General features: G+C 44.3%; 1 protein-coding gene across 1 annotated transcript in view; it reads left to right on the top strand.

Moving 5' to 3' along the window:
- The window catches only part of RPA1 (replication protein A1), a 276446-nt gene that overhangs the window by 78615 nt on the left and 178675 nt on the right, over positions 1-19156 (top strand). The window contains exon 5 of the mRNA XM_086955196.1: positions 15089-15177. Coding sequence (XP_086811322.1) covers positions 15089-15177 — 89 coding nt within the window. The remainder of the gene's footprint in view (positions 1-15088; positions 15178-19156) is intronic.

The raw sequence follows: 19156 nt of genomic DNA, 5'->3' as shown, positions 1-19156 counted from the left end.
AAGTCTAGTTTTGCCCATGCCTCATCCTGCAATTCCTTCTTCCTGGTTAAAAGTGCAGTTTTGTAGTTGTGCCGCTCTTCCCTGATTTTACTGGCATCTCTTGGTATAGCATCTAGTGATGTTTTTAGCTTTTTTAGTGACTGGGCACAATGTTCATCGAACCACACAGCCTTGACCTTCCTTGATTTCCGATTTCTGTATGTCAAGGATTTCTCAATCATTTTTGTAATGTTTAGAAAGTTGGATAACAAAGTTTGCGGGCATGTATTAGAAGACAGACAATACTCAACCTCACTGCTACATTTTAAGATCACATTGGCTACAAAATGAGTTGGGTCAACTTTTATCCATTTCACCCTCATCCCGTTTGGTCTTTCAGCCGCGATGTCATGGATTGGTTGACTATAAACATTCCTTTTGGCTCCCCATCCCAATAGTTCAACGGTTACACTATTATGATCACTAACTGATTGTTCAATTACCCACACATTGGAGTAAACTATGCAACAGGATATCATAATGTGATCAATAAATGATTGGCTGTTTCTCCCATGGAATGCCTAACATTGTTTTTGTTCTTATTACATTCTAAAAGATCCAGGTCATATTTGGCTAATAGGTTATTTAATGCGCTGCCATAGTTATTGTGTGGGAAATGGTTATATACACTAGTGTCCCTTCCTGAGTACTCCTCCCTATGGCCACAGGCCCCCTTAAGAGCATAGTTACATGTTTTAATATTAAAATCTCCTACCCACAGTAGTAATCACAAAAAAGTGTAATCACAAAAGTGTTAAGTGCATTGTGTCTTGTATTGAACTACTGTCACAGTTACATGGTACACTATCCTCAGGGGTACTCCATCCTTCAAAGGATTCCAGAAAAAGGTGAATCCGGTTAAAGCAAAATTTAGTTGGCAACCAGCGATGATATGGCCTTGTTACTCACTTTAAGTAGGGCTCAATGGAGGTGACTAGTAGAAAATGATCCCTAACGAGGTTTTTTTAATTCCTCTCCCTCCCGATCCTGGGACCTTTGGGACAGGAATTGCACTTTAAAAGTACCCCATCCCCAGTTCCTGGTGGGTAGCAAACGTGGGTGAAGATTGGGGAATCGATAAAAGTGAACGGAGGAATTTATTTTCCACCTTTTTGTATTTCTTCCACATGTTTGTATCCCCAGATAGCTGTACCATACAATTCTGCAGCCAGGCATTTCGCTTTATAAATAGAGAGGATCGCTTCACATGGCCTTCCCCCTAGCCGCTGAGCAAAACTTAAAACAGCTGAAGTTGATCTTCCCAATACAGATTTTTTTGCTAAAAACTGGGGAACCCAGGAGCAACGATCGTCACACGGGACCCCTAAGTAAGAAAAAGCCCTCACCCTTGTGACTGCCACCCCCTTGCAATAAAAGTCCTTACTTTGTTTTTACACAAACCCATGGACATGGTATGAGATTTCCCACTATTTACTACCAGGTCCATAGAGTCCATAAACTCCCCAAAGGCATTCAATAGTCTCTGTAAGCCTATCGGGGTTCGGGCTAATAGGACTGCATCGTCAGCGTATAGGAGAACCGGGATGGCACTGTCCCCTATACGCGGAACGTCCAGGGTAGCAGTATCCAGGGATTTAACTATGGCATTAATGTACAGAGTAAAAAGTAGAGGGGCCAATATACATCCTTGTTGGACCCTTCTACCAGATTTAAAATGTCTTGAACAAGTCCCAGCACGAGACAGCCTGACCGATGCCAATAAATCTCAGTGTAGGTCTGTTAAAAAGTAGACCAAGCCGGGATCAATCCCTATATCAAGTAAAGCGTCCACAGCTTTGATCTGTTTACCAAATCAAACGCTGTGGATAGTTCCATGAAGGCTAAATACAGAGACCCCCTGGATGCCACTGTGTATTTATTAATTAACAGATACAGGTTTTGGCACTTATCTATCGTACTTCTGCCAGGCCTGAAACCATATTGGAATTCGGTTAAAATACTATTGTCAGTTACCCACTCAGAAATCTTTGCCAATATTACCTTACCCAAGATTTTGACAGGAGTCGATTAATTGAATGGGCCTGTAACATCTTGGGTCCCCTCTCTGCCCTTTTTTAAATACAGGTATAATAATCGAGTGGGCCCAAGAGGCAGGAAACCCTAAAATAACCGATTGTTAAAATTTTCACCCATAGTTTGGAGTTACTCTTATAAAGGTCCATAGGAACTCCATCCGGGCCGGGGGCCTTAATACTCGCAGACTCAATTATTGCAAGCTCCACATCCTTCTCCTCAAACACTAATCTAGAAGGGGTAGGACTACTAGTAGGGGCTACAAAAGGATCAAATATCTCATTATTTGCGTATGTTTTCAAAATGAGACAGCCACTCCTCCTCAGGGACATTAATTTCCAGTAAGCCATTTTCATCCCCTGTAAACAAGGGCCTATTTACAATCTCCCAAAACTTAGCGCTATCCTTGAGGACTTCTTTGGTTATTAAACTTTCCCAGGCCTCTGTTTTGATTTCATTTTTACGAATTTTTAAGGTTTGTTTATATTCTTTTCTAAGGCTAGCTATCCAAGTTTTGTCCCTAGGTTTAGTTCAACCATTTCATCAGTTTTTGGTGAATCTTTGAACATTTTGAATCAAACCATCTTTTTGCTGGGTACAATTTTGGCCTGGTGGTGATAGTTAAGTCCTGGTCAATCTGCTTACAAATTGTTTCAAATGCTGCTATAATTTCCCCATCCCCAATAGAACAATCGATACATTTTCGGATTTCAGTATTAACCTTTGCGCTCAGGCTATCAAAGAAATGTTCTGGGACTATTTAGCCCATTTTAGCCTCCTCCCTCGTTCTTGAGTTTTGATGTGGCTAGGGTCTTTACTATTTGCCGTGGTATCTGAGAGTTCAAAACCATTGTCTAGAGATAATAGCACCGGATTATGGTCACTAAACGGGGAATATGTAGCATTATAAAAAAATACATGCCCTAATAAAGCAGGCGATAGGAATATAAAATCAATGATCGACTATGTCTAGGCCCTTAAATGTTGCTACCCTCTTATGTCGAAAAAATTTGGTTCATAGAGGTCAGCCGATGCCAGTTCTTCCAGGGCCTCTCCCTTATGTGTATGTTCAAAATGCGGCAAGGATGCGTGGGCATGCCCCTGATTTATCTCAATACTACAGTTAGCATTACATAAGTGAATATTAAAATCCCCCATAAGAATGTCTATAGGCTGTCCTATGCACGCGCCGGGTCCGGAGTCGATGCACGCGGCTGCTGCTCCGTGAGAACCTCGGTGCGGTTCGGCGTCACCGATTATTTCCAAAATCGGCAGGGCACTCGGTCATGAAGTCCTGCAGCGGCGCCTGTAATTTTCGGTCAGCTGCAAGCGGTATTTCAACGGATAATTTCGCCGGGAAGGGAAGCTCGGAGCGGAGCTCTACCCGAAGGTGTCCATTGCAGTCGCGCGCTTAGCCATGCCCCCTCCCTCTCCATCTCATTCCCTTTCCCTCCCTCTCACTCCCTTTCCCTCCCTTTCTCTCCCTCCGTCTCCCTCCCTTTCCCTCCCTCTCTCCCTCTCCTTCTCCATCTCGCTCAGTTTTCCTCCCTCCCTCCCTCCCTCTCCCTCTCACTCCCCCTCCCTCTAATCTCACCCTGCCTGTGTGTCAGCCGGGGCACACACACACTCACAGCTGCAAACACACAGCCGCAAACTGAGCAAACAGGGTTGTGAATAGATAACACCTAAAAAAAACATATTTTTTAAAACCAATGTAGCGCATAATTTCCGGAAGCCATAGGGTCAAATATAGAACTAATAGTCAGCGCTGAATCAATAGTACATACACTACTTTAACCAAATAAACGCTGGGCAATCCCTCTTAGTAAAACCTGACCTGTACTATAAATGTGTTGCTGAATATGAAAGAGTATTCGAATTCTTACAGGCATCCAGGATAGGGAAAGTGCTAAAATACCTTGTTTGGGTTTAAAACCGATTACATGTAAGAAGGTTACTCAAAGCTGCAGTAGCATTTGTTAGCGCTGATTATTTTTGGACAAAAATGTAAATCGGAATTTTCTCTTGGGTGGTCTTGCATTCCGTGGTAGACCCTGAATGTGGGGCAATAGAGTGAGCGAGAAGTGCCGATTAAGTAGGTGGTTTTCCAGCTAAAGAATGCGCTTTTCTTTTGAGGTGTGCATGTGTTTATAAGAAACATGGAGAACAGCACTCCCATGTGGGAATTCGCATACCAACTTCGAGACAGTTATCAGGGCTACAGTGCCAAAGGTGGCTGCTCAGATATTCATACTCGCTAACGAGTGCTTGGCAGCTTTCCGGAGAAGAAATACTGTGCGGCAAAATGAAGCACTGACTTTCGATTAATAAAAAAAGCGTCTTAAAATATTGACTGCCTAATACTTTGTAAATAGTTGACTGGTGCGTGGTTGGGAACTGTTTTTGCTAATTTCACCTGAGGATTTAATAATTACCAAATACAAATGGGGTATGCGTGACTCGTAAGACCACTGTAAGTTTTCCCTCCCTCTCACTCTCCGTCCCCCTCCCTCTCATCTCACCCTGCCTGTGTGTCAGCCGGGGCGCACACACACACTCACAGCCGCACCTGAGCACTTAACAGGTCTTTAAAAGACCATTTACATGTTAATGAGGCCTTGATGTATTTCACCTCTTCTTAGGCCCCTGCAGCTTTACTCTGGCTATCTCTAGGATTGCCCGGCCCCCACAGAGCAGCAGAGTCTTTCGCGCTGCTGCAGACACTCTTTAAAAAATTTTTTTTTTTTAAATGTAAACACTGGGATGATGTCGCAAGGTCCGCGGGCCGCCACGGAAGGCTTGCCGGGCCGTACTATGAGTACCGGTGATCTAGAGTAACCACATGTAACAGGTTCAGTACTCATGGGAGGTTACAACAGGAGAAAAGGCGATACTAAGGAGGGACTACTAAGCCTATTGATGAATCAAAAGCCCCCATTTTCAAAGGACAGTTACGGGAGCCAATTAAAAAGATGGGCGGAAAATAGTTGAAGCTTAAAGTTCATATCTGAAAACAGCATGTCTCAAATAGCGCTGCCTAGCCGAGACCTAAAAACCATCCTCTATTCTCTTCACTCTAGCCTTTTGAAATCTGCAGCCGGCTTCAGAAACATTACCTTTGATCAGCAGTAGATGGTGTCTTTGATACATGTAAATCCAGAGGCAGCATACGTGAGGCTGAGCCCTAAAGTGTTAAAAATTTATCAGTGGAAATATAGCAAGTGGGACCTGCGGAAACATATAGATTGCTACTAATGCGACGGGAGAGGATGTGACTTTAACGTCTAGAGCTGCTGAGTTTGGAACTTGAGAGGCAGGTTAGAGTCTGTCGACTCAAATCATTTATTCTCCCTTTGCCTACGAAAGATAAAATTAACTTCTCCTTGTGTAATGCAACATGTGCTCATGTAAAGCGCTCCAATACCTTTGGTCAAGTTTGCGCTGTTCGCGCTATATAAAAGTTGAACAAAAAATGCATATAATGTGTGTTCATGATACCAAGAAGGCTGCAGAAAGGCGCGCTCTTGGCGCTCAGTGTTTAGCATTCGGATGTGAGAATGTGGCTGGGGTTGGAATGGTGCGAGTGGTAGAGGAGTGCGGAACAAGTGAAAACACGAGTACTCGTGTGGCGTGCTGAGATACGAAGAAAATAATAGTTCCTAAAACGGGTCAAGTGGATCGACACAAGTACTTGGTCCATGCTCTGGGGGAAGACTAAACACAAAAAGAGGCATGACTCATGCATGCCATGGACAAATGAGGACAAAGGATACGAGACAGACGATGGAGTGAGCAAATTGGAACCCTGTGAGCAGGCTGAAGCCCTCAGATTAAACACAACACGTCTCTTCGAGCATGCGCTGTCAAGCCTAGTCCTAAAAAAGAGCAGCAGGCGCTGATGTTTAGTAGACCATCAGCCTACAGTGTGTTTCTTCTCTTACTCTGTTCCCATAGATTGGTTTTTTTTTCATAACATATTTTTGAGTTTCTTGCCATCATACGGCCCGAAGGACACCATAAACATATTATTGCATACAACTGCATAACATTACATATTGATGATAAAAAAACAAAACAGTACGACACGCTGCGAAATAGCTAGTCTGCATCTCTCTGTATCTGTCTTGGGCAGTGCCCGATGAACCCAGATGACTTTTCATAAAATACATCACATATAACTCGACCAAAGGATCGCACTTCCACATCTATGGTGTTGGCAATTGACAATGGAGGGTCTAGGGTGAGGCCTCGGTAGCCTGCCCACCGCTGCCAAATCTTCATATGTTTTTGGGGGCATCCCGTGCTCGAAAAAGACACCTCCAGCCAGGCACCTACTGCGGGTGGCGTATCAGACCTACATAGTCTGGCTGTGTCTCGTTTAACAGGTGTGAGGCCCAAAGATAAAAGATGGCTTTTAGGTCTATTACCGCCAATCTTATCTGTAATATGGAGCCGCGTCAGTCCGGCAAATCTAGGCAGCTCCCATCCCAGGACCTCTGCAAAGCACACAAACACCCCTTTCCAGAATCTATTCAGAGCTTCACAGGCCTAAACTGTATGTAGGAAAGTACCCTCGACATTTCAGCAGCGCAGACACACAGGGAATTTTATCCGCCTAGCCCTCCAAAGCTTGTATTGTGTGTAATAGGACATATTCAGGTATTTTAATTGAATCAATCTTGGGTGCAATGAAATGACCCACACACAGTGGTGGTGCTGTGTGTAATGACAGAATGGTATATTTTAGAGAGAGTGATCGCCCAGGTCTCCTATCAAAAGGTTGCCCTCTAATGGGTTCAAATCTAGCGTGGTCGTAATGTTGGTTATGTAGGGCATTAGTACATGGTGGAATTGAAGATATTTGTAAAACGGCCGCTCAGTAGAGGAGATCCCTGTCTGGTCCCAGCCGCGAAAGCCCTGGATGTTCGCCTGGTAGGATAACAGCCGATTGCACCATAGTGGTGTCTCGCCTGTAATATGTTCCCACCAACCCATCCGGCAGAGAGATTGTTGCCACATAGGTATCACAACTCTTGTGGCTAGGGTAGGACCTGGAATATCCAACCTACTATATAGGAATGAATACATAGTGGGGTACAATAACAAGCGTCCTACGGCATAGGCTGGATCGTGTCCAGATCCGAACCACCAGTTATTAAGCACCTGGAGGTTCAAGGCTGTATGATAGGATTGAATATTAGCAGCCACGATCCCGCAGCAATATGTGGATTGAAAACACGTGTAACTCAACCTGAGCCGCTCCAACCCCCTCTCCCCCATAAAAAACTAATCCAGCATAGCTTTAATTTGGAAAAACCACGACAGCAGGACCCAATAGGGGTGGTTCTGTAAATGGTAGTTATCGAGGGGGGAGAGACCATCTTAAATATGGCAGACCTCCTGTATAGAGACCGTGGCTGTCCTGTCCAAGTTCTAATTTTAGTTTCTTACCCTTTCAGTTGTGATGCTTAAATTAATGTCCCCATGACATCTTTTGGTTATCCGACAGACTCCTAGATATTGTAGACCCTTCGTGGCCTGCGACAAGTCTTCTGCCCATCGGCAATTCCCAAGCGTCTCCTGCAATGGCCATATAGTAGATTTATAGCACGTTCATATAAAGGCCTGACATTTCTCAGAAGATTTGCATAATCTGCTAGATTATGGGGTCTGATATGAGTGTGTGAGAAGGAACAAAATATTGTCTGCATATAAAGCAATGCGATCAGAAATTTCCATTGCCCATTCAATGCCACGGACCAGGGCACAGTAGCGGCTGCTACTGATGAGGCGTGGTGGGGTGTGTGGAGGGGGTTGCGGGACTGAACTTGGAAAAAAACACTTACCTGCCTCCTCTTCTCTGTCCTTCCTTTCTCCACCAGCTGCAGGAAGTAGCAGAAAGCACCTAGGCTCCATACAACCAATCACAACGCTGCAATGCAGTGTTGTGATTGGTCTGAACGCCGAACCATGGCACTCAGAAGGGGACTGGGAGGATTTGCATGTCCCCACCAGGCTGCATTACACAGCCTGGCGAGGAAGATGCAATGCGAGCTGGACTGTTTGGCTGGCTCGAAAGGGCTGACCAAGCAGTGGTGCGCACTTAAAGGTCAAGCCACTCCTCTCCCAGCTCTGGCCAGCCCCGTCCGGCCCGGTGAGCCACTCCCTTTAATAGGAATAATGAAATGATAATACTAAGTTATCATTTTATTTTTCCTATGAAGTCGGTAGGGCGATGCTCCTCTGCCTTTGTCGAGGAGCCACCACTGCCAGGGTATCCCTACGAACCCAGACAACCAGGGTTTTAATGACAAGCACTAACAGGGAGATAGGGGACTGTCGAATGCCACGTCTAACTGGGAAAGAATGGGGGAGGCGCGGCCAGCCACCAGCACGAACGTTGTTAGATCCGTGTAGAGTAGTTGAATATATGACAGAAAGATCAGAAAAAAATTCAACTGTTTCAGGAGTGCAAAAAGATAAGTCTGACAGAGTTGAACGCCTTATCCATATCCGTTAGCAACTGGGCATCTGGCCTGTCCAAGCGATTAATTGTGCCTGGTTTTTAGCCTAGCGAATAATTCAAAGATTAAAATGACATGAACACATGTACCTCTTGACATCAAAGAAAACACACACGTATAAAAAACGGAAACTGACGGTACTGAGTTAGTGTTGACATACTTCTAGCGAAGCATTACTATTCTTCATAGACTGTGGGGTCGAGGGGTCTCTTAGTCCTAAATATGGTAAATGAGGAAAAACGGGGCGAAATTGCCTCGTTAGTTGCAAAAGAATGGGGGGGGGATTTCAAGTGATGATTCTCCATGTCTGTAGCACTGCCAGAACCAGCCTGTGGAAAAATGATGACTGACTTGGTGTGAGAGCGCCTCGTAGGTCAATACCTAGTCGTCTCCACACAGGACCGCTTATTAGCGTGTCCGTGCACGGAGACCGATTAAGTACTTCTGTATCTGCCCAGTCACTCAAGGGAGAGACTAAACTGTGGGTATTCAGAATGGTGTCTACCTTCTTGGTGGAAAACGCTGATGATTCCTGTGAATTCTCTTGTGAAAGCGGAACTCCTGCCCTGATAGAAAAAGTATGTTAGAGAGTCTAAATAATGGCTTCTGGTGATACAGCGACTGGAGGCTAAGAAAAGAAAATTACATAACGTTTTGTTGGTCAAGAGTGTTTTCATAGAAAACCTATACTTGTTGTTGTCTCATAGAAAGACTGTATGCCATGGTGGTCTGAAATTTGGCTGTGGGTCATATTGGGGAGAATCAGAGTGTAGCCTCATTAGGTGTACCCTGAGTCAGGGAAAAAAAGGGAGTGAGTTGGATGACTCCTAATGGTGAATAACCAATGGTGATCCCATGAACCAGGATGTATCTACCCTGTGGTTCTAACAATGATTTGGCAAATAGGAACAGAGTTCTGCGTTGTAGCATTAGAGCAACTCTCCTAGAGCCCCTCACAAATCCAGTATGAAATGTGTGTGTATATACTCATAGCGGTGCCAGACAGGGTATTTTGCTGCCCATGAGGTGCGTTGCTTGCTTTAGCAAGTTATCTGCCTTAATGCGCTTTGCCTGACAGTGTATTGCACTACACTTTCTCTAACATAACTAACGTTCCAGCTCACCACCTCTAGCTGACCTGGGGAGGCTTCATTGACTTCATTTGTGAGGCCCCATCTTCTTAAGCCTCTGCCTGCTCCCCGTTGAGGCCGTGGAGCGCCATGTCTATCTGGATCGAGGCCTACGTTTGTCTTTCTGGTTGTTTTGCAGTTTGCGTGGTGGAGTGTGTGGCTTCCCATAGACAGTTTTTAGGTCGAGCCAAAAGCCTCGCATTCGCTACTTGCTCGACTTTTAGTTAGGGGTTTTACAAAGTGCTACCCAAAAGCTTTTCCTGGCCTCAGGCTTGTGTGCACACGCGCAGCCGCCATCTACCTTATCTCTTCCTCCGGCATCGCAGGCCATTACTTTCACTTTCACGGCTGCGCTGCCATAGCTTGTCTTGCTTACATATTTTTTAAGATAAGCAACATCTTATTTATGAGGCATAGTGCGCCACCTATACCAATTATAAATCTGCTTATTTTTATATTCTTCTAATAAATACAAAAAAACAACTATCCGATTGTGACTTTTTTTTTTTTGATTGTACGTGCGGTCAACAGCTTTGTATTTCGTTTTCAGCTTTTCCCTTCTTAACTGCCCACGCCCGTCCTCTTGTCCTTCAACACTTCCCGTGGATTTGACCTCACGCCTCTGGTCTCTGCGCGGTGTTTTTTGCTTCAAAGCTACCTCGAATCCCTCGGCACGCAGTCGCTGTTCTCTGTTGGTGCGTGCAGCACTTGTTAGCGTTTTATTTTTTCTGGTTTGTTGTCATCTCAGCAGGAGTCCTCTATGAGTTTACAATTGGGTTCGCAATGAAAAGTAGGCCTTTTCTTTACAGCGCTTGTTTTCGCTGTCTTTCTCACAGACTTAGATTGGCAGCCGCCAGCTTTTAGTGCCCGAGGCGCCATCTGGAGCGTGATCACTTTCACTTTTGGTGCTGCCGCGAGCGTACAACTAGTGTGCTTTTTTTCAAAGTTCCTTTTTGCACACGCTCACACAACTTGATCACCGCTCACGTGTTTGTTTTTTTTAATTTACAACTCCCGGGCTTGCTGTATCGGTATAAAGCATGTGCCGCCTTTCTCTTCTTATGCACGCCGTGGCGTGCTCCATCCTGCTTGTTAAAGTAAGCGCTGTCATGCTGGCCGTCAATATCAGTTTTCCCATTGTAATTAATGCAGAAGACCCCTTCGAACTAACAAAAAGCTGTTGGAGCTGAGAGCAGTTTGATCAAGTTGGTGTTCTAAGCTCAACCATAAACTGTTGATGAGAAAATGGTCAAAGTGAGCTCCCCAAACAAAGACACAGAAGCCAATGATGTGGCCCGAGCCAAAGGGGAACTGAAAGGTACCCTTGTAACATCTTTATCTGGCCGTTGGGTCTGCTGATTGCATTTTGGTGTTAATTTGTTTTGCATCTGTATGTTTATACACTGAAATTCTGATGATTATGTGCAAAATCTGATGATTTATACTGAATTTGTCCACAGTGTATTGTTAATAACACCAGGAATTCCTTTTGATCTCATAGCACTCTGTACCTCATCAACTGGTTTATTGACCCTCCAGAATGTGAGGTACCCAGGTTGAATGTTTGAATGCAAGAGTTTTGATTGTGATATGTTTGAGTAATGCGTGATGGTATGGATGAGGTTTTATTCCACTAGTCGTGTCCGTATTTTCATTGTTGTTTACTAATATTGTTTGAACTGTTACACTTAGTCTATTCCGTGTACAATCAAAATATTTTCTAATAAATAGCTATCGAATAGCATGTCAAAGTATTGAACTGTGGTCTATACTTTGACTACAATCTTGAGTCAAAATTGAGTAGCAGTACTGGCAATTCTCTTCTGTTTAGTTTTAGGCTCAGCCTTACTGATTAGAGCCAGCCCTGATTGTTATTAGTCAGTCAATATCAGTGTTCCCATTGTAATTAATGCAGAATACCCCTTCGAGGTAACCAAACTGGTCTCGGCTCCAACAGCTTTTTATCAAGTTGGTGTTCTAAGCTCAACCATAAACTGTTGATGAGAAAATGCTCAAAGTGAGCTCCCCAAACAAAGACACAGAAGCCAATGATGTGGCCCGAGCCAAAGGGGAACTGAAAGGTACCTTTTTAACATCTTTATAGGGCTACTAGTAGCCCGCCCCGGCGTTGCCCAGGGCAGAAGGGGGCTGGGGGCAGCATCGCAGCAGGAGAGGCGCAGCAGAGCGGCCGGGAGCAGCAGAGCGTACTTGCAGTGTTTCCTTGCTCCTGTTTTGTTGGTCCTGGCCGCTTCTGCCCACGCTCGTGTCCGCTGGTTCTCTGCGCTCGTTTCTTGGTCCTGGCCGCTTCTGCTGACTCTCCTGTCCGCTCTTACTCTGCGCTCCCCTGGGCATGTCGACACTCCTCTACTCGCTCCGGACCTTGGAGGGTGTCGCTTCCGCTGTTTCTCCGCGCTCGTTTTCTTGGTCCTGGCCGCTTCTGCCGACTCTCCTGTCCGCTCTTACTCTGCACTCCCCTGGGCATGTCGACGCTCCTCTACGCTCTCCAGACCTTGGAGGGTGTCGCTTCCTTTCTCCTGTCCGCTCCTCGCAGGGTGTTGCTTCCGCCTTCCGCGCTCCCCCGTGATGTCAGCACGCATCAGCATGCACGCCATTAGCTGGCGCTACTTCTAAGGGACTACTTTCCCTTAAAAATGACGTTTCCCTTCTAACATATATATTTTGTTTTTATATAGCCTATGTCCTTCTGCTTGCCCTGACGTTTTCAAAGATGTATTGGGTGTTTGGATTGGTTGTGTACTTTTCGAGTTTACCTGGCTCAAAGGACACAGTTCTCTCTTTATAATAGTAGTATAGATAACACCACTGGGATTTTGGCATCCACACTGGTGAAAGAAAAAACAGCTTCAGCAGCTGATTGTAAAATAAGATTCACTAAAGGTATAGATTACCCTAACACTATTTTGTCAATGAGCAAACTTGAGGAGTTACAAATATGTAGAATGCCAGACAGCCCGATAGCTGTAGAACTGACCTAGTAAGAGTCCCCGTGTACAGAAGTTATAGAACTGTTGGCTGGAAGGAAGTCTCATTGATAATTTGTTTCCAAGATTGCTCCAAGAAATGGGCGTATCACTAATGGTTTCAAAAGAGATTTCTGTTCCTAAATGGAAAAGATACACTTGTGTAAAAAGATGGTTACAGATCTCAAGTTCTGCTTCAGTAAATTCTATGAGCTGACTATTAAATCATGAATTCAGTCCTTGACTTAATAGCCGATATGCACGATGACTATGCCGGTGTGCTACAGTCAGACATCAACGACTGATGAAAACACAGAAAATACAAGTGTTCGCACCACATCACAAACTTGAACTAAGTAGTGTGCTGCATCACAATTTTTCCATTTGTGCCCTAGAAACACTACTGACTAAGGACAAGTGTAAAACAAACATTGGCATAGCCAATAGGTCTCGCTTTTGGGACCTTGTAAGTGTTTAGTTATCCAGTACAATATCCTTGGTGCAACAACATCAAGTGTTGCATTGCTAAACACGTATAAGGTCCCAAAGGCGAGACCGATTTGCAATGCCAATGCTTGTTGTTGCTTGGCCTTTGTCGTCATTCTTCCTGTAGGTGGTATACTCAGAGTTTAACCTCCAGTGCCATTTAAACTCCACCATCACTAAATAAATGTAACTTATTGTTCTGTACTGTCTTGGATCTCTTTTGTGACCCAACTTTCAGGATGAAGCCTGAGAATGTGATAGGCACCCACAGCAGAGGGACTGAATGAAGTAAAGGTTAGCCTTCGTTTGATGTGCACTGCTGTGGTGCAAATCATGTCTCCTAAGCAAGAGGTGAGGACAGACCTTCCCCTTTCTGATTCTGGCTTGTGATTCATTAGCAGGCTTGCTGGGTGCTATAAGCTGTATCATAACTGAACATGTGCTTGACAACTGGTTTTCACCTCAATAAAACGAAGCGACTGGTCTATTAGGTTAAAAAAAAATAGTAATGCCCTGAGTACATAGTGTTGCAATGCACACTTACACTGAAAATTAGCATGCTGTTAGGGCGGCTGTTCCAATAGATACATATCACCTAGCCCATGGGCTCCAAAGCACACAGATAATTGTATTTTCTCTTTCGATTATTTTGCCTCACTTTCCATCCTATTGGCCACCTGTTTTTCTGATACCACTGGGAAATACAGTCTTGGGTACCACACATGACCTTCATTATGCAGAGGATCTGTGGCCATTTCTAAATGTGATACTGAATAAATGAAATACAATTGAGTATCGCAATGATTGTAGGCTTACAACTAGGACCGTCTTAAAATGTGTGGAAGAAGTGTTTTATTGTACAGCGTCATGCAAAGATAAGTGTCCAAGTAGAGCAACGGAGCACCAACAACAAAAAACTACTGTGCTTGCCACTTTGTTCCACGTCTTATGTGATTTAGCAGAGAGGGTCGGGTAACCTTGACTGCAAGCACCTGGGAAGTATACTCTGACTGCGTTTGAGTGTGTTCTTATGCACATTCACTGCTACACTTTCACAACCCTATTTCCTTTCCAGACAGCATGCACTATTCCTTATAGAGATTACATTGTTGGTTGCATGTCAGAAATGTCATTCTATGAATGTTCATTGCTCCAGTTCATCGGTGTGCATCGGAAATGGCGAATAGCCTATGTAGAACACTGGAAGCTTTTAACTCTAAATAGTTTTTTATTCCCCTGTGTGTTGTCCCTGGGAGTATTTCTCAACCCCCCACAGCTGAGGAATGTAATTGTGTGTGTAATGTGCCAACACATGTATGCAGAATTCTCAACGGTAGCAGTTCCAGGCTTGTCTAGCACTTTGATTTCGGGCTTATATCCAAGCCCCCCTCCAGTTTTATGTATGGTTGATTTTATTTTAGTGATTTTTAATATATATATATATATTTGTGTGAATCGAAAAGCTGTGAATTGCTCTGGCTGTCGCAATTGTCCCTCTGTCATTTTTCATCTGTCATCACAGATGTCCATAAAAAGAATTAACCTATTCATGTGGAGCTGTGTGCACAGCCACAAGACCCTTTCCAAATCTGTGCAGACATTATGCACACATTTCTGGGAAACCTACAGTGGCACTCTGATTTGTGACCATGATATATGTGGATATGCGAAAAATGCATTTAGAAACCCCCCTATTATGTTGTGTAATTACGATATTAAGCACATAAATGGGTTAACGTGAGAAGTCCATTCTGCTGGCTAATATTTAGTAGATGTAGCCAAAGTATTGCAATAACAAAAGGATCCAGATTGGCTTGGCAGCGTGCAGTTCTTTCTCTTGTAGTGGAAGAGAGGCGTTACTTGGCTCTAATATGTTAATGTCTTTGTTTTTCAGGCGAGTGGTGGTTGTGGTGGAACTGGAGGTCCTGAAATCAGCAGACTTGGTTGGCGGAAAGATTGGAAACCCTGTACCATATAATGAAGGTATGTGCAGGTTTACAAACCAAGCTAATGAAACCGGCTCAATTAATCTGAGCTAGTGTGGTGATGCGAGAGATCTGTGCTCTTCCCAGGAGCAGTGTCTAAAAATTTAGACTTCGGAGGATGCATATTGTTTTTGCGTTAGGCACGAAAGTCACTGACTTTCTTTCCATTCCTTGTGCCTAGCATATTTGTCGGGATGATGAGATGGCATTTATGTCCTTTTTTCAGCCTAAAATCTACCTATGGATCAGTTGAGCCCTTTTTGGTCATAGATGTTTGATTGAGAAAGATTTTCAGGAACTTGCAAAGCCGCCTCATGCTTTTTTAACTCCTTATGAAAGTTTGGCATGTTTAAAGCAGTGTTTGCTCAATTATGCTCTGCATAAATTACTCAAAGTACATAAAACTGTGCTCACACTGCAATTTGACCTTTGTTTCTTGAAACTGAAACGTGTCCGTTGAATTAATTTACATATTTGGATCAGTGGGTGAGAGAGAGTTCATAGTTGCATTTCAGACTTTCTCACTGGTGCAGTCCTGCAAAACAGTGACCCAGCCTTGCACTACGTTGAATGGGCTAGTAGAACAGACAAGCATTTGCAATGCAATAGGTCTCGCATTGGGAACGTTTGAGCTATTGGTGTTGTAAATGACAAATTTGTTATTTATGTGTTGGTTTTGAAAATAGTGAAATTAATAGCTTTGTCATTTACAATGCCAATAGTTTTAACTTTCGCAAATGTGACACCTATAGCATTTGTAATGCAATATGTATTGTATTAACGTGACTTAGATGTATTGATATTACAAATAACAATGGCTTTAATTTATTTTTAATAATTAGTACTCAAAAGTTATTGTAAATTATAATGGCAATGGCTTAAACTTTGGTAAATAACTTTTGTGAAGATTATGTTCAGTGTATTTTATTGTGACTAAAATCCAAGAACAGAAGTGAAATATTAACATTTTTTGTGACATTTGTAATAAAGCTTGAAACATTGAGACAACATATTTGAACGAGTTGTTGTTGAATTGTTGCACAGATTGATGCTGTGGTGGCGCTGAGTGATGTGGTGACGCTGAGTGATGTGGTGGCGATGAGTGATGTGGTGGCGCTGAGTGATGTGGTGGCGTCGAGTGATGCTGTGGCTTTCAGTGATGCTGTTGTAGAGCATAGCAGTGATGTGATGCTGCTAAGTGATGCTGTGGTGGTGCTGAGTGATGCTGTGGGGATGCGATAGTGAGTGCGATGGATAGACAGTGCGTTAATAATTTTCTGCTGTGGGCAGCGTGCTCCTCAGAAGCATTCCCCCGGTAAAGGGAGGCTTTGTGTGAGAGGCAGAGAATGTGATGAGAATTGCCGAACTGCAGGCCTCCATTTTTGCTGATGCGCATGAATCTCGGTAATTAGTCTGCACATAAAGTGATAAATGTATCTCCCTTAGCCGTAGCCGTTGAACCACTGGCTCTGTGATGCATGCATGCGTTAACGGGGCAGTCTATTTTGGCCAGGAGGTGCTCTCACAACACAATGAGAATGAGCTACTATTACCCAATGTAACGGTACTCAATTCATCCACCTTAGAAGCTGGAAGTGTGAGTTGGTCCTGCCAGAATGTGAACTGATGACCTTCATTACATAACTGAAGATGTCAGCAGCGAGCGTTTAAAACACAGAAAAATCTTGGTGTGTGTGTGCGCATGCATGTGTGTGAAAGAATTAGCACTAAATAGCATGTGTGTGAGTTGGTCCTGCCAGGATGTGAACTGATGACCTTTATTACATAAGTGAAGATGTCTGCAGCGAGCATTTAAAACACAGAAAAATCTTGCTGTGAATGTGTGTGTGTGTGTGTGTGTGTGTACGTGCATGTGTGGGAAAGAATTAGCACTAAATAGCACGTGTGAGTTGGTCCTGCCAGGATGTGAACTGATGACCTTTATTACATAACTAAAGATGTCATCAGCGAGCATTTAAAACACAGAAAAATCTTGCTGCGTGTGTGTGCGTGCATGTGTGTGTGTGTGAAAGAATTGGCACTAAATAGCACGTGTGTGAGTTGGTCCTGCCAGGATGTGAACTGATGACCTTTATTACATAACTAAAGATGTCAGCAGCAAGCGTTTAAAACAGAAAAATCTTCCTGTGAATGTGTGTGTGTGTGTGTGTGTGCATGCGTGCATACGTGTGAAAGAGTTAGCAGTAACAAACAAACCAGATGTGGACAAGGCTTGGGTGGGCGCTGACTTCCAGAGAATTATAGATGGTGATGTACACGAAAAGTAGCATGAGGCTGACATCACTGGCTCCTCCCAGCTCTAACAGCCTGAGATAGTTTTTGGCCAAACTTAACCTGGCAGTTGACTGACCTTACCACTCCATGCCAGCACTGAGCTCTTCAGTGTAAACCCAAAGCAACCCTAGCAGCCATTAAAACCGAACGTAAATATAAACGAGGGTAACAATCATGCAAAAATATATACATTAATAGGGAGATCTAGATCTTGTATATCATGATTTATGTAGTTCACTGTGAAAACAAATAACTTATTTTCACATATTTTATTAGATTATATTTTCTTGCCATGTATTCGGTCAATGGGAAAAGCTTTGTTTTTTCTAATATATTTTTAGGCCTCTATATTTGGCTGCTTTAAATAAGCCCGGTTTTTCTGCTTTAAACGTATTTAGGTTTTTGATAGCAGAGATCACAAACTTTACCTATTCGTCAGTGTAATATGGGTATACATAGCTTAGAAAAATTAAAGGCCACATACTAAGAATAGGACTTTGGGTGAGATGGATCAAGGGTGCCTAGCAGAACATAAATAGGGGCAGTGAGCGGGGGGGGGGGTTTAAGCTTGGAGCTGCCGACGCGGTGCGGAGGCTACTTTGCGCAGTTGAGGGAGGGGACTGGTGCGTGATTTGGATGGGCGTCCTGTTTCATCCTTCCAGGGCCGATAGGAATGGGGTTTGGTGCTGAGGGGACAATGCCGGGGTCGGGCATGGTCTGGAAAGGTGAGTGCAGTAGAGGATGCGGGGTTGGGCGGGGGCAGGGAGCCGCACAGTCAAGTGCCCTTGGGTGAGGCACGTGTGGGAGTGCTGGGCGATCAGGTGGGGAAGGGTGGATCCTGTCATTGAAGGCGACGGAGACGCTCGGAGAAAGGTGTGCGGAAATGCATAGCGGGCTTGGGATAGAAGTCTGGGAGTGGGACAGGCACGGGCCAGAAGAGATGGGCTTTGTTTGCGCGGCAGATAGTTTCAGGAGGGCCGTTAGGCCTGGCTGATGAGAGGGTCAGCCGGGGGATTCCACTACCCCCTCCCCCCACCATCGCGTGGGGTTGCTTGGGTCTGTGGGGCGCGGTATGTAATGGATGCACTGTGATAGGCCAGAGTGCTGGTGGGGAAGGTGAGAGAAGAGCAAGTGTCACGTTGCATCAATTAACGTAACAGTTGTCGTAATTTGCATAAGCTGCCAATAACAGTTGTCGTAATTTGCATAAGCTGCCAAGGTTTCAGATTGCTTATGTGTAAGTATTTTCACATTGACAGTGGAATTGTAAGTGTGTTGCAGCGGATATGAGGGGCAATTTCCGCAAAAAAAAAAAAATATACAGAGATAAAGTTTCCAACCAGGCGGATCAGTAAATACAAAGTGTTACTTACATTAACAAGAAGAGGGATGACTAGGACGGCAGATAGGCACACGGAGTGGAATACGGGACAGGAAGGGGTGATGAAAATACATGGCAAAGAGAAGAAAGAAAACAGCGGTGCAGGGGGGCGCGAGGAGTGGCAGACGAGGGCACATAGTGGGAAACAGGGGACAGGAAGAGGTGATAAACACCGGCAAGGAGAGGGGTGAGAACAGAGGGGTGCAGGGGGGCAGCAGTTAGTGGCAAATGAGCAAACAGTGGAAAACATGACAGTAAGGGGTGATGAAAACACAAGACAAGGAGAGGGCGAGAAGAGAGG

The sequence above is a fragment of the Lissotriton vulgaris genome, chromosome 2_1 (assembly GCF_964263255.1).
Source record: "Lissotriton vulgaris chromosome 2_1, aLisVul1.2, whole genome shotgun sequence".
Taxonomy (NCBI): domain Eukaryota; kingdom Metazoa; phylum Chordata; class Amphibia; order Caudata; family Salamandridae; genus Lissotriton; species Lissotriton vulgaris.
Note: the sequence above shows the minus strand (reverse complement) of the source record. Positions and strands in the feature narration are given on the sequence as shown.